This window comes from Phaseolus vulgaris, chromosome 4, assembly GCF_051622355.1.
Source record: "Phaseolus vulgaris cultivar YP4 chromosome 4, ASM5162235v1, whole genome shotgun sequence".
NCBI classification, from domain to species: Eukaryota; Viridiplantae; Streptophyta; class Magnoliopsida; order Fabales; family Fabaceae; genus Phaseolus; species Phaseolus vulgaris.
In genome coordinates, this window is record NC_143501.1 from 9,814,431 (window position 1) to 9,834,929 (window position 20,499).

Consider the following 20,499-nt stretch of genomic DNA (forward strand, 5'->3'; position numbering starts at 1 on the left):
CAAAACTAGGTGACTTAAGTTCTTTGGAATTCTTTAACTTAGACAATATGCTTTGATTTATCAACAATTGTGTGTGCCCCTGTTTATTTTGGACTTATTTATAATTTATAAGTACGATTTTGATTAAATCTATCAGGTTGTTGAAATTATTGATAAGTATGACTCGTAGTGCATTCCGCCAAATGTGATAGACAAGGTGTCATACATGTTGAAGCTGGAGGAAGCTTCTTCCCTACCAAGGCTTGATGTGTGTTTGATGAAGAAAATGGCTTGAGTGCTTTGAAGATTGTAATAGGCTTTTAGATTCATATGTAATTAGGCTTGTAAGTGTGTATGATTGCCTTTTGCTGTGTAACCTATCCTAGATGCCTAACCAAGTCTAGATCAAGCACATGGTGTGGTTAAATGGTTTTTGAAAAGTCTTTTGAAATGTTTTAACAGTTTTAAAACAGTACACAAATAAATCTGGTTTATGGAGAAAGAATCTGTTTATTTCTTCTCTGTTAAAAAGGCTTTCGTTTAATGGTTTTTGAAAAGCTTTTTAAAATGGTTTTAACAGTTTTAAAACAGTACACAAATAAATCTGTTTCATGGAGAAAGAATCTGTTTATTTCTTCTCTGTTAAAAAGGCTTTTCTAAATTTCTGTTAAGGCACCAAGGGAAAGCTCAGTTCGTTATTTCAGTTAAGCTGAGCTGGCCTGTGTGTTATACTTTAATCTGTTTCACTGAGAAAGAACAGGTTTATTCCTTGGTGAGTTGAAAGGTTTTTCACAAGTTAGTTAGGGCTCCAAAGGTACCACTCAGACAGTTATTTCTGTTAAGCTGAGTTGGCAGTTTTCACAAATAAATCTGTTAAGATTCAAAACTGAATCTGTTGTTTTCTTAACTGCTTTTCAACTGTTTTATGAAAAGAAGTTAGAAACTGTTTTCTATATAAACAATGTCTCTCTCACATGAATGAGTGCTGAGGAATTACGCTTTTGACAGAGATCAAACAATTTCCATGTGAGAAGAAGGATTGAAAGAGTTTTTGAAAGGTTTTCCAAAGAGATTTTCAAGTGTGCTTGTTCTAGGAAACCTTGAATCTTGGTGAAGATGCTGGTGCAGTTTCTGCAGCAAATTGAACTACTGGTTTTGAGTTCTTGCATCTTCTTTTCAGGTGTAATCTTTCCTTTATTCTTTTTTGTAAAGGTGTAGGTGTTAGTCACTCCTTGATAGGGTTTCTTGGAGTGCAAGGTGTGCTGAAATAGGGTTTTTCAACATTGTGTGTGCTGTTCTTGTAGTGTTCAAGAACTGCTGGTTCTGTAAGTGATTGGCACTGTTTTTTAGTGAATTCCACCTTGGGGTAAGGTGAGACTGGATGTAGCTCTGTATGAGTGAACCAGTATAAAAACGTGTGTATCTTGCATTCTCATCCCTGCACTCTTTTCTGTTTTTGCTTAATTCTATCAAGAACTAAATCTGTTCTTTTTAAATTGAATCTGTTAATTCTGGGTTAAGTGAAAACTGTTCTTCCTGATTTGTTGAAGTTTTCTGATCATAAACAAGGTTGCTGCATATAATGGCTTAAGTGAATTGTGAACAATCTGACCATTCATTAAAACCTGTGAAAGGATCATTTTTCTTGAAACCTTGTATTGTGTATTTTTGGTTGATCTCTAAGCATAGCTATATTCTTTATCCTCACAATATTAAGCTGATCTGGTTCTGTTCTGATTCTCTGTTGATCACAATTTTACAGTGAACAAAATTCAAATAGTGCCAATACTGCTCTGAAAAATCAATTTGTTTCATATAAAAACAATCTGTTCTTTTTGCCTCTGGAATACTGAAAAATTGTGTGTTCTTGCGAAAATTTTATAAGCTCAATTCACCCCTCCCCTCTTGAACTTAGACACTAATAGACCCAACAATACATTCAGACTCCAAGAGAAAAGTCATGCAATAGGGAGCTACATGTAAGTTTTCTTGGTGTTGATTTCACTTATTGATGTTTAACCATTATTTTTATATTAACTTTGCTCCCATAATTGATGTGGGTTTAAATTTTGATGGTTGCTTCATTTGTTTGTTTTTTAATACATTGCTCTTGTGAATAGGTGGACAAACATATGAAGTCTCCTATCTATGTGCTGATAAAAAAAAAGAAAAAAAAAGTCTCCTATCTATGTGTACTACCAGCTTGACAACTTTTACCATAATTATCAGCGATATATACTACTTTTATTTCTTGTGAATCACACAATTCTATCATCAATTTGAATTTCGTGTTTACCCGCCAATGAGAATTTTATTATTATTTAATAAGGATTCAAGTATTCAACAATAATTTATGTATGACATCTATCTTTCTTTGCTAGGCTCCTCTGTACTGGGAGATATTTGTAAATAAAGGATTAAATCAAGCTAGGATATGCTTTGTTTATCAGTGAAATATATTAGTTCTATATCAGTGAAATATATTCACTCCTCAACATTATGATTATTTTGCAATGAATTCTTTCACACACTTACTATGTTAAATGCTATATTGGTAAATCTTTTATGCCTTGTATTATGACTTTGCATTATTCAAATGGTTATTTATATTATCATAATACAATATATGTATGTTTATTTTAATTTAGAAGAGTTCATTTTATACATTTCATTAGGATTATTGGTTTCCTATCTTCAGGTAAAACAACTAATAGAGAGCATAATCAGGAATATATGTTGTATATAGTTCGAAAAATTTATAAGCTTTTAAATTCTATATTGCAGAAATTTGAAAATAAGGTTTTACGTTTCATTTTAAAATTAAAATGGTTAGAAAGAACATAGTTTAATTGTTAAGTATAGTTAGTGTTCCGATATCTCCAATATAATCTCACATCGCTCAAGAGTCGAGGCAAAAGGCAATTTATATACACCTTCCTCCCTTAATCCATTGAGGTATTTTTTAAGGACAAAACTGTGACGGAGCTCTTAGTTCCAAAGCAGACAATACCTCATATGTGAACTTCGAATGGGGGGTCTAGTACGCTCAATATAGTCTCACATCGCTCAGGAGTTGATTATAGTTAGATAGTTGGATTCGAAAAAATATTCTAAGATAATTTATTTTATGGATGGATAATGTAGATTACGATTATATCTTGATCCATGTTAGTTAGAATTTTTCTCCTTTAGTTTGATATTTGTCATAATTTTTTTTTATATATTATCATTAATACAATATTATTAAAGAATGTTGGACCAAATTTAATTAGGACTTTTTTTACCAATGAGTTGAAAGTATTTTTCAATTAAAATTGATCGAAAAGTCAATAAATAAAAACCTCAATAACAACACCATAAAAATAATTTCGAGTTAATACGATATCCACTTTTAAGAGAGTGATCGAAATTGATGCAGTCGCAGTGAAGGACGAAGGCAAAACTATCAACAAGGATGGGAATCGAAGCGGTAAAGATACACAATCCAGAAGAACACAAATATACAGAAAGACAAAACTCGTGTATTATCATTCAATTAATCATCTATTTACAAGAGGGAAAAAGTATAACAGTAATGTTCAGAGAAGAGAATTGGGCCTCACTTTGTTTGGGCCCTAACCAATGGGTACAAAAAGAAAAACCTAATAAAATACAAAATAGAAAGTAAAATACTTGACATATAAAAATCATATTAACACCTCCCTCAAGCTGGGAATATATATTCTTCATTCCCAACTTGGATACAAGAGCTTTGAAAGCAGAAGGATAGAGAGGTTTAGTGAGGATGTCAACGATTTTCATGGCAGAAGAAATCAAGAGTAGTTTGAGAAGACCAACATTGAGCTTTTCCCGAACAATGTGACAGTCAATTTCAATATGCTTGGCTCTCTCGTAGAAAACTTGAGTGGAGGAAATTTGTATGGCAGATTGATTGTCACAATACAGAGTTGCAGGGGTGATAAAAGGTACATGTAGATCCTAAAGGAGAAAGGTCAGTCATTGGAGTTCACAAGTAGTGGCAACAACGGCTCTATATTCTACCCCATATGAGCTTTTGGAGATTGTTTGTTGCTTTTTGGATTTCCATGAGATGAGAGATTCACCTGAAAAAATAGAGAAACCAGTTATAGATTTTCGTGAGTCAGGAAAAGTTGCCAAATCTGAATCACTATAGGCTTTTAAATATATTGAACTATTGTTGTATAAGAAAATACCAAATCCAAGATTACCTTTAAGGTATCTTAAAATGCAAAGAGCAACTTGGTGATGGTTGTTGGTTGGTGCAGAGACGAATTGGTTGAGATTATGAACACTGCAAGAAATGTCGGGTCTAGTGTTGGTGAGGTATATCAACCGCCCTATCCGGCGGAAGGCAGAAGCTTCTTCATCATTGAGAGGAGTGCCATCAGTAGTGGAAAGCCGAGAGGAATGTTTCATGGGAGTGGGCATGGGGGCACAATCCTGCATGCTCGTTTCATAAAGAAGATCAATGGTATATTTCCTTTGGCTGAGGTGTATACGGGAGCTGTTGTGGGCTACCTCAAGACCTAAGAAATAGGTAAGGTTTCCTAAGTTCTTGATCTTAAAATGTTGATCCAACACGTGAGTGATATAGGTAATCTCAGCTTTGTCATTGGCAGTCAGCACAATATCGTCCACATAAACAAGTAAAACAGTTGTATTAGAGCCAATACGTTTTAAAACTAAAGAATGATCTACAGTAGAAATAGTATAGTTGTTAGAAATTAAGAAGGAGTAGAGTTTTGCATACCATTGTCTTCCACCTTGGCGAAGATCGTAGAGAGATATATGAAGTTTGCATATACTATTGGAGTGAGGAAGAGGAAGGCCAAGGAGTGGCTTCATGTAGACTTCTTCAGTTAAGTCACCATGTAGGAAAGCGTTGTTGACATCTAGTTGGGTGTGATGCCAGTTGTTAGCGACAGCAAGAGCCAGCAGTAACCGAAGGGTGGATAACTTTGCAAATGGGGCACAGTTGTCTAAAAAATCAAGGCCTTCTAATTGGGTATAGCTTTTGGCTACTAGACGAGCCTTGTATCTATCTATGGTCCCATCAGACTTGTATTTAATCTTGTAAATCCAGCAACATCCAATGGCAGTTTTACCAGGGGCAGGGAGGTGATAGTCTATGTGTTGTTGGTGGCTAAATCACTTAGCTCATCCTGCATAGCTTGTTGCCAGCAACTATGTTTGGAAGCCTCATAGTAATTTTGTGGTTCCATGTGAGATGAAATAGATGAAACAGTATGTTTAAAACTGGGTTATAAAGAATGATATGAAATGAAATTAGATAGAGGATATTTAGTACATACAATGCCTGTGATAGGTAGCTCAGTGTGAAAATCATTCAGGTATGTGGGAGGTCGTCGTGGACGTGATGAATATCTTGGATGTGTATCCAGGACAGTTGCAGGAGGTGGCTAATAGTTACTTGCAATTACTTGGTTCTTTAAGTGCAACTAATAGCTTTTTTTTTAAATTGTACTAACAAAACTGAAAAAACAAACACTGCAACAAAACAACTAATTGATCTTTGAAACAACAAATTCCCTTTTATACCAGTTTTACAATTTTTTTTCAAAATTTCAAAGCAATGAATATGACAGTAGAAAAACACACAAAGACTTATACCGGTTCACTCAAAACTGAGCTAAATCTAGTCTCATCTCACACTAAGATGGATTTCACTATATCAAAGGATTCTTTTACACAAGATTGCTCAATACCAACTCTTGAACCCTATAAGAACTACAAGCACACACTTGAAAACACTATTCCAGCCAAGCTTATGCTTCAACTAACCCTATCTTAGAAGCACACTAACACACAATTACTAGATAAAAGAAGTAAGGAACGAATACACCTTATTTGCAAACTTAGGAGACACAACCTAGACCTCCAAACTATAGCACCTTGATGAAACTCTTAATCACAAGCCAATGGTGAAAATGACAACACAAAGAACATCACAAAGTTTCATAAAAACCTTTCAAAACTCAAATTAAGCTTTTGTAAATAGTAAGAATGTGTGTATTCGGGTGATGATATGTTTAGAGAACCTGCTTCCCTTTTATAGATTTCAAAACTGAACTGATTTGATAAAACAATTTTAAATCTGTTAATAAAACAACTGGTTAAGAGTTAAAATAACAGATTGATTTTTTAAAATACACTAAGTGGAATCAAAATAGATTTTTGAGAAGTTGAAAACTAAATGTGGAAACAAAATAGAATTTTGGAAACAAAACATCTTTATATCAGAAAGAATTTAAATTAACTGTTTCTTCAAATAACCAATTAAAAAGTTGTAGAAAGTGTAAAACTTGACTTTAAACAGGTTGAAAAAAACTTTTAACAGATTAAAAAAATTTGTAAGAGTTTAAAACAATTTTAATTCTTTCAAAAGGCTTTGTGTTTTGGCTCACCATCATAGGTTTGAGATATAGAGATAGAACAAGACACCAAAACCTCTTAGTCTAATCTACCTTAGCTACTAAGACAACTTTATTAGGCATCAAAGCTTCTATTTAAAGCTTATGGGTAGTCTATGAGATCTCCAACAGATATCGCCTAATAAGATTAGTTTTTGTAGATGTCACCTGAAAAAGTCAGCTTTTGTATATATCGCCTAATAAGGTAAATTTTTGTAGATATTTTCTGATAAGGTCAACTTTTTAATATTCTCAGCTAGTCAGGGTCAAGGTTGAACATAGTTAGCAGTTTTATCAATCCAATCGAGTTGGAAGTCAAGTTGAACATAGTCAGTAATTTTATCAATCTAGCCAAGCTGGAAGTCGAGCTGGACATAGTCTATGATTTTATCAACTAAGTCAAGCTTGAAGTCAAGTTGAACATAGTTAGTGATTTTATTAATCGAGCCAAGCTGGAAGTCAAGGTGAACATAGTCAACACTTTTATTAATATAGCCAAGTTGAAAGTCAATTTGAACCATTGGAATGCAGTGCCATGAATTTCTCAGCGAACATTTTTCATCGTACAACATTTGATCCACCTGATGTTAGCATTTTCGCTCGGAAAGATTTTAAAGGGCTCTTTATATCTTCTGATTCTGAAAATGGTGTGATCTTGGGTATCATTTAGTGAGGAGGTACATGTTCTTCCATGATCACCCTAGATAAGAGTTGTAGATACGCTTGAGCGTGTACTAGGCAGGATTTACTCCACCATCTTCGGTAGACATCTGACTGCGCACAAACTATTGTAGTTCTTCATTGGCCTTTTGTAACTCCTCATGGGTTTGCATGGCTTCCTCCATTAAATGGTGCGATGTCTGCTCTTCTTCTCGTAGCCATGTATGCTCGATGCGAGCGTCTTCCCTTTCTCGCTCTTGATCAGCATGGTCTTCTTTCCATAGTCATTCTTATTCAGTCTGAGCTTCTTTTGCTCGTCGTATTACGAAGTGGACTTTAAGCCTAACTCAACCCCATAAAACCGGCTCATAGGGTTGAGGTTTGCACCCACTTATATACAATGAAAGGCTCTAATCTCTAGTCGATGTGGGATCTCCAACACACACCCCTCACGCCGAAACTGCCAACTCGTGCGTGGGACTATATATTATGGGTGGTCCGATAGCGGCCCGATAGCGGGTGGCACGATAGGCCCAACAAATACTCGCTAGGATAGGCTCGAAAATGGCTCTGATACCATATTACAAAGTGGAATTTAAGCCTAACTCAACCCCATAAAACCGGCTCATAAGGTTGAGGTTTGCACCCACTTATATACAATGAAAGGCTCTAATCTCTAGTCGATGTGGGATCTCCAACACGTCGTTTGGTCATTGCATTTTCACGCTGCAATTCTCGTATGGTATCCAAAATATTTTGCAAAGTAGGAACATGATCACTATCTTCAAGTGGAACTTGTTGTCTCTTATTCCTCATGATGCTGCAACTGTTTCTTAAAAAAATTATATACTATTTTGTGGAGGTAGAAAAAAATTTACCAAGCCACACGGTGGGCACCATTGTTTTGGTTCAAAGTTTAAATGACTTCAAACAAGAGCATTCAAGTTAAGTCCTCTTGTTCATGGTGAGAGATGTATTTCATAAGCCTTAGTTATAATTAATATTATCTAATATTTAAAGTTTGTATACTTCTCAGTTGTTTGTTATCATCTAAATCTTAACTAATACTATCTAATATTTAAAGTTTTTATATTTCTCAACTAATTTCAAGTATCAATGGTAAGCATACCTTTATTTTTGGCAAATATTTTCAATAATTTTATTGAATCTCTCTCTTCATGATTAATAGGCTCTATGACCGACTTTATATAAATTATATTTCTTCCTAATAGGAGATTAGACTAACTACCGGTACAATAAACAAATAAGAAAATTATCTAGACTTTCTGATTTGAGCGTCTAGCATGAAAATGATGACGATATGAAGATTCTGTAATATCCAATCTTAACAAAATCATGTAGTAAAGAACAAAATCAAAGATTTATAAAGAGACTGATGGGAAGAACGAAAGAAAAAAAAAAGGCCAAGCAACAAAAAGATTATTGTCATCTTGCTGAAAATTCGGATTGTTGCAGTGAACATCTACTCTAGTCTTTAAAGCATCTTGTCTTTTGTGTTACATACGAAACAATGTGAGTTTTCTTTGTGCTCACTTTGTACGAATACTCGTTGTAACTTCGAGATGAAAGAATACTCGTTATAACTTAGAGAACTAAGAATACTCATGTAACCAATTGGTTACGGGAGGCTCTTAAGTAGTTTCTTAAGGAGACTTGAATGTAGTCCGAATTTGGATGAACCACGATAAATTTTTGTGTGTTGTTCTCTCTTATTGTTATTCATGCTTTGTTAATGATTCTATTCTTCTGATTAGATGATCAATTTGACGATCGGTCAAGACAATTATTTAGAGCCAACTACATCTATATTAAAACTATTTGGATTTATATTAAAAAAACAAACAAACAGTAGGAAGGAAAAAAAAACTATTTAACCTAATAAAACCAAACAAGTGTGAGTGGCATGTTTCTTTGTTGGTTAAGCATTTGAAAATAAGCAGGGTGGAAGGTAGATGGAAAATGATTAATGAGATTAGTGATGGAAATGGACAAATATGAAAGGTTAGAGTAGAGTGCATTAATGTGGTGAATGATCACATCAGTTATTGGAATGAAGGTGGCAAGAGAAGAAAAGCAGTTATCTTAGTGGTAGGAAGGGACCATACAACAACTAATTTGAATGAGAGAAAAAGAAGGATAGAATGAAGGGATTTTGGTTTGTTTTGTGAACCCTTTTAAGTAACCAAATGAAAGAGAAAGATGACTTGGTGTGATTGCCTGATGAGACATGTCTCCTTTCCTCAATGCATCTCATCATCCCCTGCTTTTCATACTTTTATTTAACTACAAAAAAAATTAAAATATTCTTTTATCCTACTCATTATACTTTTAATTTTATCTTATTATTTTACATACTTTCCTATTCTTTTTAAAAAACCAATCAATCACTAAAAAAAATTATTAAATAATAATTAAATTTACCTACTCATTATATTTTTAATTTTATCTTATTATTTTACATACTTTCGAATTCTTTTTAAAAAACCAATCAATCACTAAAAAAAATCCATTAAATAATAATTAATTTTAGAAAAAAAACAATTAGTCATTATATTAACTAAATTAGATATTATTTTAAAGATTAAAAAGTTATTAATATTTAAAATGATTTTTATTATTAATAAAAAAAATTAAAATTATTTTAAATTGATATCTAAATTCGTTATCAAGATTTTCACTACTAATATTTTAGATTTTAACTTAGTCTCTGCAAGACTAATAAAGACTAATTTAGAATAGAAAGTAGTTAGTATCTGATGGTTAAATATCAATTTAAAAATTAATTTATAAAATTATATTAATAATATAAATTACTTTAGATATCAATAATATTTTTAGTTTATAAAATGGTATCTAATGTGGTTAATGTAGTAACTAATTATTTTGGTATCTGAAGTTAGTTTTTATTTAATTTTTTTTAATAAATGTAATCTTTATTTTAATTTTTATTAAATTGGTGACAATGATAAGAAATATAAAAATTTGAGGGGCTTAATCAAATCTTTTATTAAGAATGCGATGAATAGAAAGAAAAAAAAATACTACAAAAGATGAAGAAAAAATGTAGTAAGAATACGGTGGATAAGGTATTTTTGAATTCATAATGATGAAATTTTGTAGAAATAGAAATAGTTTAAAGCATGAAAGAACTTTTTAATCAACTTTTGATGATGTTTATTTTCAGCAAGGTAAAAAAGATGGTAAGTGAATAATAAATTGTGATGATGAAGCAAAATATATGGCAAATCAATTGAAAATTAGAAGATGGCTCAACTGAAATTTGATGTTGAAGAGATGCAAATTATTGTTTGTAATTGAGTGGGTGGTAGATGGTACATAGAAGATCCAACCATATCTATGTTCATTTTTTAAATCACAACACCATTTGTCCTCTTTATTAAGAACTAGGGTACCTAATGTTGCAAACCCTAAACCCTAAATCAAACACACAAACTTTAACCACATAAAATCTTATTAAACCAAGATAAGCTACATGTTAAAATATCCACCTCAAATTTTAAAGACTAAAAATAGAAAACCATGTAACTATTTTTTGTGTATGTATCTTAATTATGAATTCTAAAAAGTATTGAGAATAATTATTATTTTGGTAAAAGATATATTATAGAGCATATGAACATATTTGTACTTTTATCCACTACAAGAAAATTATGAAATAGAAACCAATTTTTAGAGACAAAAAATAATTAGTTGTTATAGTGACTAAATTAGAGATATTTTAGAGACTAAAAACATTTTGGTTTCTAAATTAGTTTCTATTATTGTTAAATGGTTTCTAAATTGGTGTCTAATTAACAACCAAGATTTTTCCTACCAATTATTTAGATTCTAAATTTGGTAGCAAAAACCTTCGTTGCTAATTAGACATCAATTTAGAAATCATTTAACAATAATACAAACTAATTTAGAAACCAAGATTTTTTTAGTATCTAAAATGGTTTTTAATTTAGTCACTATAATAACTAAATATTTTTTGTCTCTAAAAATTTGTTTCTATTTCATGATTTTTTCATAGTGATCCTATGGAACTTAGCTTATTCATTGAAAAGATTTTTTTCACTTCCATAATTTCTTCGAACACTTTATAAATGTGAAAAATATGACTTTGTTCTTCTAATTTATATAAAACAAAAAATCAAATTATATAATCTGATAGTATTTTTTATTTTAAGACTGTACAATTTATAAAAAATTTAATTTCAAATTGTATAATTACGAAGTTTTTTATTTATTTCTCAATTATACAATTTAAAAGTTATTTTTTGTTTTTGAACTCTAAAAGTTATTTTTATTTCTGGATTATTTAAACAATAAATTATTTTTTATATGAAAAAAGAGTATTAGAAATAGGGGACATGAGGTAGCAGGATAAGTATTCAGAAATTGAGGTGAAAAAGTTTGATATGAAGAGAAATTATGATTTTTGCAAGAAATAAGATCTGAATTTTGATAATTTATGAGAACTATTTTTTCTAGATAGGCCCCTCCATGTGCTGAAAATCATTAAAAAAAAGTACATTGAAACGTATTCATGTTCTTTATTAATGATTAAGTGAGAAGAAGAGAAATTTTTCAGAGAAAAGAAGAGAAGTGAGAGTGGAAAATAAGATTTATGAGTCTTAGGACTATTGTAATTAAATAAAAAGATGAGAGAATAATAGGAAAATTGATAAAGTTTGCATAATAATACTTAATATAAAAGCATTTTTATAAAAAAAAGGAAAATTAATAAAAAATGGTGTAATCCGTTAAGGAATATACATTAATGTAGAAACAAAATACAGAAATAGGTAATCCTTATTCAAAGTCATATATCGTAAATACGAAATACTTAAATTTGAAGTAAAGTTGTTAATGTATACGAATTTAATTAAACCAACTAATTTTTGTTTAATGGAAATCACGAACTGAAGCTTCCATCTGAAATATTTTTCTTTCAAAATAATAATTAATATTTTTTTAAATAAAAATATGTATATAATAATTTAAAAATTGTTTAAAAATACATAAAATAAATACCAATGTTGTTAAAATTTATATTTTATAAATAATATCAAAAATTTAGTTTAACTTTATTTATAAAAATTATATATAAAGTTGAATAATTAAAACTAGTTTCTCTTTTAAAAAAAATAAACTTACCTTAAGTCAATTGATATACTAAAAATATATGTAATTTTTTTTAAAATAAATTGAGTTAAAAATAAGTTGTGTCATAAATAAAAAATATTTACTATTTTTTAAATATTGTTAAAGTTAAAAATATTGTTGTTAGTTTAAAAAGAAATTATATTTGTGAAGTAGTTTTTAGAGTTGATATAATTATTTAAAAAATAGTTTTAATTCTTTAACTTTATATATAATTTTTTTTAAATAAAAAAAATTTAAGTTTTGATATTATTTATAAAATAAAAAATTTCACAGCATTTTAAACTATTTTTATATTATTGAATATATATTTTTATTTAAAAAATATTAATTATTATTTTAAATAAAAATATTTCAACTATAATTCAAGTAAAATATACTAAAATCTTGAACTTCATCTATAAATTATTTATATTTTATTTGAACTGAAATAGCTAAATAAAAAACAACAACCTGTTCTTGTCGGTTGACTCTGGTAAGAAGCTCTAACTTCATTTGTCTCTTCGAAAATCGGTTATGCATCTTTTGGTACTCTAGAATGTAGCTTCGTTGAAACAGAGGGAGTCCTACCTGTTGATTGCACTACGACAATCAGTAAACAAAGGGCTTACTAAAAATCAAGAAGTATTGAGTTTCAGAAACACTCAAGCTCCTTTTATAGCATACTCAACGGGAAAACATTATATTGAAATAACTTATTATTTTTGCTTTATAGAAAAGACAAAAGAAAACAAATCATTTTTAAATCTTTTAAAAACCTTAAGTGTAATTCAATTGGTTGTTGCGATAAATCAACCTATTGAAAAACTTGTTGTAGTCACTAGACTTTGAACAAGAGCTTTTTCAACGGATTTAAAACATGAAATAACTAACTAATATTAACACAGATTTGAAAAACAAAACTTTCAAAAAAGATTTCAAATCATATGAACTTGGATCATAACTAAGTACAAATTAACAACTCAAAATCTATCTAACTACACACACAACAACAAATTCTTCTAGTCTTCAAATTGGATTTAAAAATCATCAAAGCAACCTTATTCAACAATAACAATGGATTTATACCAATAGAAATTACTTGTTTGTTTAACACTTGTAATCAAGATACTTGGAGGTAGTTTCTCAGGTTTGACACCATGTAATGAGAACCTTGGAAGGTTGCTCCAAGAAGTGGACCAACTATATCAAGCTCCAACGGAAGAATCCATGGTTTAATCTACGGGTTTGTTTTATGTTTTAGTTTAGATTGTAGGAAGCTTCTTCATTTGTTCTTAGTTGATTCTTGGATGAGGTAGAAAAGATTACAAATCTTAGATTGAATTTGATGGTGTAAGGTCCTTCTTAAGATTAATTTTTCTTTGAAGCTAAGCAATATTCACACCAAAAAATCATTAAATAAAACTAATTTTAGAAAAAAATAATAATTAATTACTATATTAATTAAATTAGATACTCTTTTAAAAACTAAAAAAAATTATTGGTATCTAAAGTAATCTCTATTATTAATAAAATTTATAAACTAGGTTCTAAATTTATATCTAATTAGCTACAAAGGTTTTAGCTAACAATTACTTTAGATTCTAAAAATTTTTGTAACTAAAACCTTGATAGCTAATTAGATACCAATTTATAACCTAGTTTATAAATTTTATTAATAATAAAAACTACTTTAGATACCAATAATTTTTTTAGTTTCAAGATAAATTATCTATTTCTCACAAATATTCAAGGTTTTTTACACACAAATAACTTTTCCAAAACAAAGGTGTGTGCAAAATGACCTATGACATGTTATATAGGAGGCATGAGAGAAGGGAAGGAAGTCAAAAACTAATCCTCTTCTACATGAAACTAAAGACTAAGAAAAATTATTCTATTTTTCCTAACTAACTTTATGCTAAAACAAAAAATTTATTATACGAAAATTATTATTTGTTTTCTTTAAAAGTTACCTAACTTTGTACAAATCTTTCTTTGCCCTGTCTTTATCTTCATTTAAAGCTTGAAATATTTGTTCTCTATATCCATGACAACACCATTCATGCATTTAAAACTTAAATATATACTCTAGTCAGCAGTTTTTGACATAGAAGTAGTTATACTAATGAGTGTTGACCAAATATCAACCCAAGAACACGAGTTATTAGAAACAAAATTTGCTGAAAAAAGATTTATAATGCAAGGAAAACAGCTAGAAATTCAACATTTACGTAGGGATGAGTTTTACTACATAATTATTTTCCTACATTTCATCATTCGGATCAAAATAACATTTGATTATCAATATTATTAGAAAAATCCAAGTCTTACATTAGTTAGAGTCTAAAATGATTATACTAGTAAAATAATTGCCACCCAATAAAGTCAGATTTGTGGTTAAGTTAGAGCTGAATCATAAATTTTTATATTTCTAAAAATATTCTTTTGAAATATTTTGAATTATGTAATTTGGAAGTCTTTTTTCAAATTTGTAATTTGCTTTCGGATAGAAAAAAATTTTCCTATACATGATTAGTTTTTAGATTACATAATCCGAAAATCTTTTTTAGCTTCTGAATTATGTAATCCGGAAGTTTTTTTTCAAATGTGTATCCAGATTACATAATTCAAAAACTATTTTATAGGAGTGACAAAAAAAATAAAAAGGTGTTTTCACGTTTTAAATCAAATGCACAGAAAAACCTATGGAGATGCAAGAAGAAAAAGTTGATATTAAACCGGCTTTATTTTCACATACCAAGCCCAATAGTACTCAGGCAATTACTTCCTGCACTCCACGAAATCTAAAACCTGCATCTAATTTTTATGTAAAATGATGAAAATATTCTTAAATAAAAGGGAAGGATCCAAATCAAAATACATTTCAGAATCACTTTTTAGAATACGTTTTCGGATTTGGATTTGTAGAACATTTTTCTGAATTTCTGAATTTCTTTTTCATAATATATTTTCAGATTTTGTTTCTGAATTTCTTTTTTTGAAGCAGTATTTTCTTTTTCATTCGAAAATTACTTTGAGAATAGGATTTTGATTTTTTAATTCTTTTCAAGAATTTTATTTCCAAAACACAAAAATCTGTTTCGAAATTAATTTTCCAAAATGTATTTTTTATTCAAATTCTCAATTCCAAAATAAAGAACAATTTCTAAAATTAAAAACTGGATGTGGTGCATGTCAATTCATTGGTTGCACGAAGAATTAACCTAGTATTCAATGTGAGGAGATGAAATTAGATAAAGTCCAGCAGACACCAGATGGCCTACACATGACTGTTTCTTCCTGCACCTCCATATGTTCTTCTCCCACTTCCATAAATTTACGTATTTTAAAAAATGTCCCCATATAATATTCCATATTACATAATTTAAAAGTCATTTTTAACATTCGTAATTAGCTTTCGGATTATATAATTCAGAAGTATTTTTTTTATATGCATGATTAGTTTATGGATTACATAATCCAGAAGTCTTTTCTAACTTCTGAATTATGTAATCCAGAAACCTTTTTTCAAATGTGTGTCTGAATTACATAATTCCGAAACTATTTTCAAATTCAGACTTTCAAAGTATATAATTCAGAATATTATTCTGGATTATGTAATCCGAAATATGAAGGTGGCACAAAAAAGATAAAAAAATATTTTCATGTTTTGTATGAAGTGTCAGAAGAACATATGGAAGTGCAGGAAGAAACCGTCCCTAAAGAGAGAGCCCAAAAAAAGAGTATATCAATAGAACCATCTCCGTATCAAAAAGTATATTTTGTTAGGTTGTACTAAACCGAATTTCACACGCTAGGAAAGATTACTAGTTACTAGTTAAATTTGCAACCTATGTATGTAAAACCGTGCTTATTTTAACAAATAGATCAACTTAGAGAGTCCAACATCTTTGACAATACAACCATTTTAAATTCTACAATTCAAAAATAAATAAATTCTATTTGTACTTTCCGAATTAAAAAATATCTTCTAGATTTTACATTCAAAAAAAAATCTTTTAAAAAATACATTTCAAATTACAAAATCTAAAATGTATTCTCAAATCTAGAAATTCATAACATCTCTTCCTATAATATATATTTTAGATTATAACCCGAATCAAAATTGCCTTCCGGATTTACAGGTTTGTAAGTTAAAAAAATATGAACACGCTAAACCCTATACTCTTGACAATAGATATAGCTCGTAGTTATTAGCACCTTTAACCATTGAATTTGGTGACAAGTCCTTAAACTTTAAAACATGCAAACAAAAACTTTAACCATTGATATTTGTTTATCTCTAAGATATAAGGGGATATTTGTTTATGATATCAATTCTGTTTCCATATTGTTCTGTCTAACCTTTAAACGGGAGATTAGTGATTGTACGTCAAACACAATTAATATACAAACTATTTTTCTTTCAAACTTAATACAAACAAGTCATGTGATGAATGAGTTTTGTTGCATTAAAAGTCAATTTTTAGAAAATTACATGTAATTTTAATGAATAATTATCATTTAAACATAATTTTTTATATTCTATCATTATTTAGTTTGTTATCATGTTTCTTAGAAAGTAGACTTAAGCTTGTAGTTAATTCTCCAACACACAGCCCCTCACATTGAGAATTAAACATTTCGAATGTGAAAATAGAGAAGACCCAATAGCAAGAGACATAATAGGCCACAAACCTCACCAATTCTTTGATACCTTTCAACCACACAAAATCATAAAGATAAAATTTACATCTCATTTATATCTCATTTATATACTATATTTTGACCATATTTTTATAATTAGAATGAGAAGTATGATCCTATCTTATATATCATATTATCTTGTCATATCCTATCTATCAATCAGACCTTAAGGATTTTTGCTTTCTTTTCTGAATAAAATTAGGTAAAATGACTTACTACAACAATATAAAATAACCTGTCATTATATTTTGCTTTAGTTCCTTCAGATTTTTCAGAGTTTATATAAAGGGTCTTTATTGCAATTTTAGGGTTGATTTGTTCTACTTCTATGGGTTTCTTCAAATTGGAATTTCGCAATGGCAGTGGGTTCAGGACCGAATTTATTTTTTAAGCAGAATCCAGTAGTGTAGTTTATAGATTTTATCTATGCTCATTAGGAATCTAATATTTCATAGAACTAAGGTTACCGATACACAAAATGTCAATGTAGTTCTTTCAAATCAATATAAGAAAGGCATACTTCAGAGTTTCCAAAACCTAGAACTATTTTACAACTCCATTATAATTGTGCAGGGACTCTTGGTGAAATCCCTGGTTTATCTATTTCTGCTCCTTCTGAACATAAGTTTTCATCTCTTCCTCTAAAATTCTCCACATTTGACATCACATTTTAATGGGGTAACCTAAATACCTAATAATGTTTAATCTCAATATTCAATCTCATGTTTTGCTTGAATTTTTCTTAAACAAGCCAACACATGTATCAGATTTCACAAGTACTATTCAAAACATCAAAATAAAGCACCCTTATTGGATCTACATTCTCATTTTCATGGTGTTTCAACATAAACATTCAGTAATCCAAAGAGAAATGCAATAAAATTTGAAGAAAAAAAAAGGAAAACAGTTTCCTGAAGGAAATTATCCATGCATGAAGCAGGTCTATAATTTTCAATGAGATTTTCCTCTGTTTTTCCAATTTCAAATAAACCTACATATACTTCTGCTAGAGTAGTTGCAAAGGTGAAACAAGAGTTAAGTAAAACTATAAAGCATCAGAGCCAACAAAATTCAGAAGATAAGAAAAGGGAACCTACTGTGTCAGAATATCACATAGTAGTGTCATCATAGTTAAGTTTTATTCTTCATGCCAGTCAACAATTAGTTTAAGCTTGGGTTTAAAGCAAAAGGAAATTATGGAAATATGATAGGTAGTTATGGGAAAGAAATACAATATGATACTGAATATAGTTCACCAAATTCACAATCTGTTGAAATTTCATTGAGAATCACAATTTATAGACCCCCATATATTATTCTAGAACTGACTAGACACTTATGTAACATAATTATTGACATCAGAACTATTTCTAATTACATAGACCCCTGATTATGAGATTGACTTTTGCAGAACTATCACTTATCAAATACAACAATAACTCTTGGGTAGCTAGCAGCTACAGCATTTAAATACTACTAAAACAGTTACTTGATACACAAAGAAAGCTTCTACATTCTCCATCAGCTAGAAAATTTGGATTTGAAATTTTGAAAGAATAGAAAACTGGTTAAGGTTATATGTTCTGAAACATCTAGATGCAAAGTCAAACCAAAGGTGAAAACAAAGAAAGAATTAACACATTATTTTCCACATTTGTTAACTTGAGAACTTCCTTTGGCTTAAAGTTAAGTACAGAACTCTAAAATAGAAGACAGGCTTAATTTAACTTAAAAAAACAGCATGCTTCCGTCTCAATTAGCACCAATCCAAATCTTCATGATTTGACCTAACATTGATGTCAGAGATTCAATCCTCTGCCAGAACTTTTCCCCATCCAACCCTAATGCTTAAGATTCCTACACAATCCACATAGGAGGTGTAATTCCATGAACCAGATACTCATCTTCCTTTACAACTGTTTGGTGTCATAAGATACATGATCATATGCACAAATCTAGCATTAACTCCTACTGTTTTCCTACTCTAATCTAAAACTATAGAACAAAACGAAAAGAAGGAAAGATTTTCTCCTTATTCATCCAAGTTTCTCAACTGCCTAGTCACAAATGAAAATTGAGACTTCAAATGTGATCATAAAGCACAAACAATAGGTTCCTCTAAAGTGTTTGCAGCATATACAAGTCAAAAGTTGTTACCCATATGCAAGACTTGTTTAGATAAAATTTTCCAAAAGTTATTCCAAAGAGAGAAAAAAATTGAAATAAGTTTTTCTATAAACTAAAATCAGCTTATGCATGACTAACGAGTTAAAAACCAAATTTAAGAGAAGATAACATGAGAAAGTTTCAAAACACCAATTATGTAAAAACTAACTTTAGCTTCTGAAACAACTATTTAGTTTTTTTTCTTGTTTTGGAAGTGCTTATGGTAAGGAAACCACATCCATGTCTTTGCAGAGTCAAAACTGAAACAAAGGAGTAATCATCATCCATCTAAAAACAAGAACACTAAACCAAGGAGGAACTATTGCAAAAATCAACAAACTTATCATAAATAACGATTTGTATTTGGATTGTCATCGCATGCATTATTTATTCTAAACTAACAAAGTTTCAAATAAAGTGCAATAGCAACATTTAAATTAACCAAAAGTCATCAAAGAGAAATCCAAAACTGTTGGACTCCAACTAATTCTCATAGAACTTTAAACATCTCTTCTCCCCCTTCAACTCTCCTCTCACTACAAGCTAATTGAAAGAAAGACACCATCACTCTTTCACTACAATAAAAACTAAAGAAAAATGAATTGATCAAGTTCAAGTTTTCTTTTTTCTGTTGGGCATCAAAACCACTGAACCCTCACCTTCTAACTCTGTCTCCTCATGCGCTTCCTCAGCTTCTGGTACTTGTGCTTGTTCATCTTCCGCTTCCGCTTCTTCTTCACGCTGTCCGCCCACACGGTTCCAGAATCTTCTTCCACTCCATCATCGAGGGATCGAAACCCACTTTCAAAAACGGGTTTTGGGAAAAACCCAAAAGGGAAACTGGGAAAGATCACGGTGGGGGAATCGAATTGCTGCATTGCGGGGCTTGTGGGAGAGGGTTGAGGGTGACACTGTGAGGGGACAGTGAGAATAGGGTTTTGGAGTTGCGAAGAAGGGTTAACGGCGGTGATGAATTTGAATGGTAGTGGTGGTGGTTTTCGAAGCAGTTTCTGCAGCGCTGAAGCCATGGAAACGAAAGGAGTTTGCGCAGTGACAAAGATCTGTGACCGAACAGGAACAGAAGAAGTTTTGGTTATGATTTTCCTGGTTCAGCCCTATTCCCCTTCTCATTCTTGTAACTTTATTTTATTTTTGCTTTATAATATTTTTTTGGGTAATTTTTTCACAGAGGATACTGAGATTTTCAATAGTTATTAAAAGCAATTTTTTTTCACAAGAGAATTCAATTATTTTAATAACTGATTCTATATAATTGATTATGGTCATTACTTAATAATTGAATATATATATATATATATATTAATTATGTATCTATACTATTATATATAAACTATACACTATT

General features: G+C 30.2%; 1 protein-coding gene across 1 annotated transcript; it reads right to left on the bottom strand.

Moving 5' to 3' along the window:
• Nucleotides 1-18,586: 18,586 nt before the first annotated feature.
• Nucleotides 18,587-20,259, bottom strand: LOC137837168 (uncharacterized). The gene is made up of 2 exons (XM_068646055.2): nucleotides 19,796-20,259; nucleotides 18,587-18,827 (listed from the first exon to the last, which is right to left on the bottom strand). The coding sequence occupies exon 1, from the start codon at nucleotides 20,162-20,164 to the stop codon at nucleotides 19,799-19,801; it is 366 nt and encodes a 121-aa protein (XP_068502156.1). The 5' UTR covers nucleotides 20,165-20,259; the 3' UTR covers nucleotides 18,587-18,827; nucleotides 19,796-19,798.
• Between the last annotated feature and the right edge of the window lie 240 nt (nucleotides 20,260-20,499).

Bases quoted from the DNA above. Each gene is read 5' to 3' on its own strand.
- LOC137837168 (XM_068646055.2), bottom strand. From the start codon at position 20,164: ATGGCTTCAGCGCTGCAGAAACTGCTTCGAAAACCACCACCACTACCA.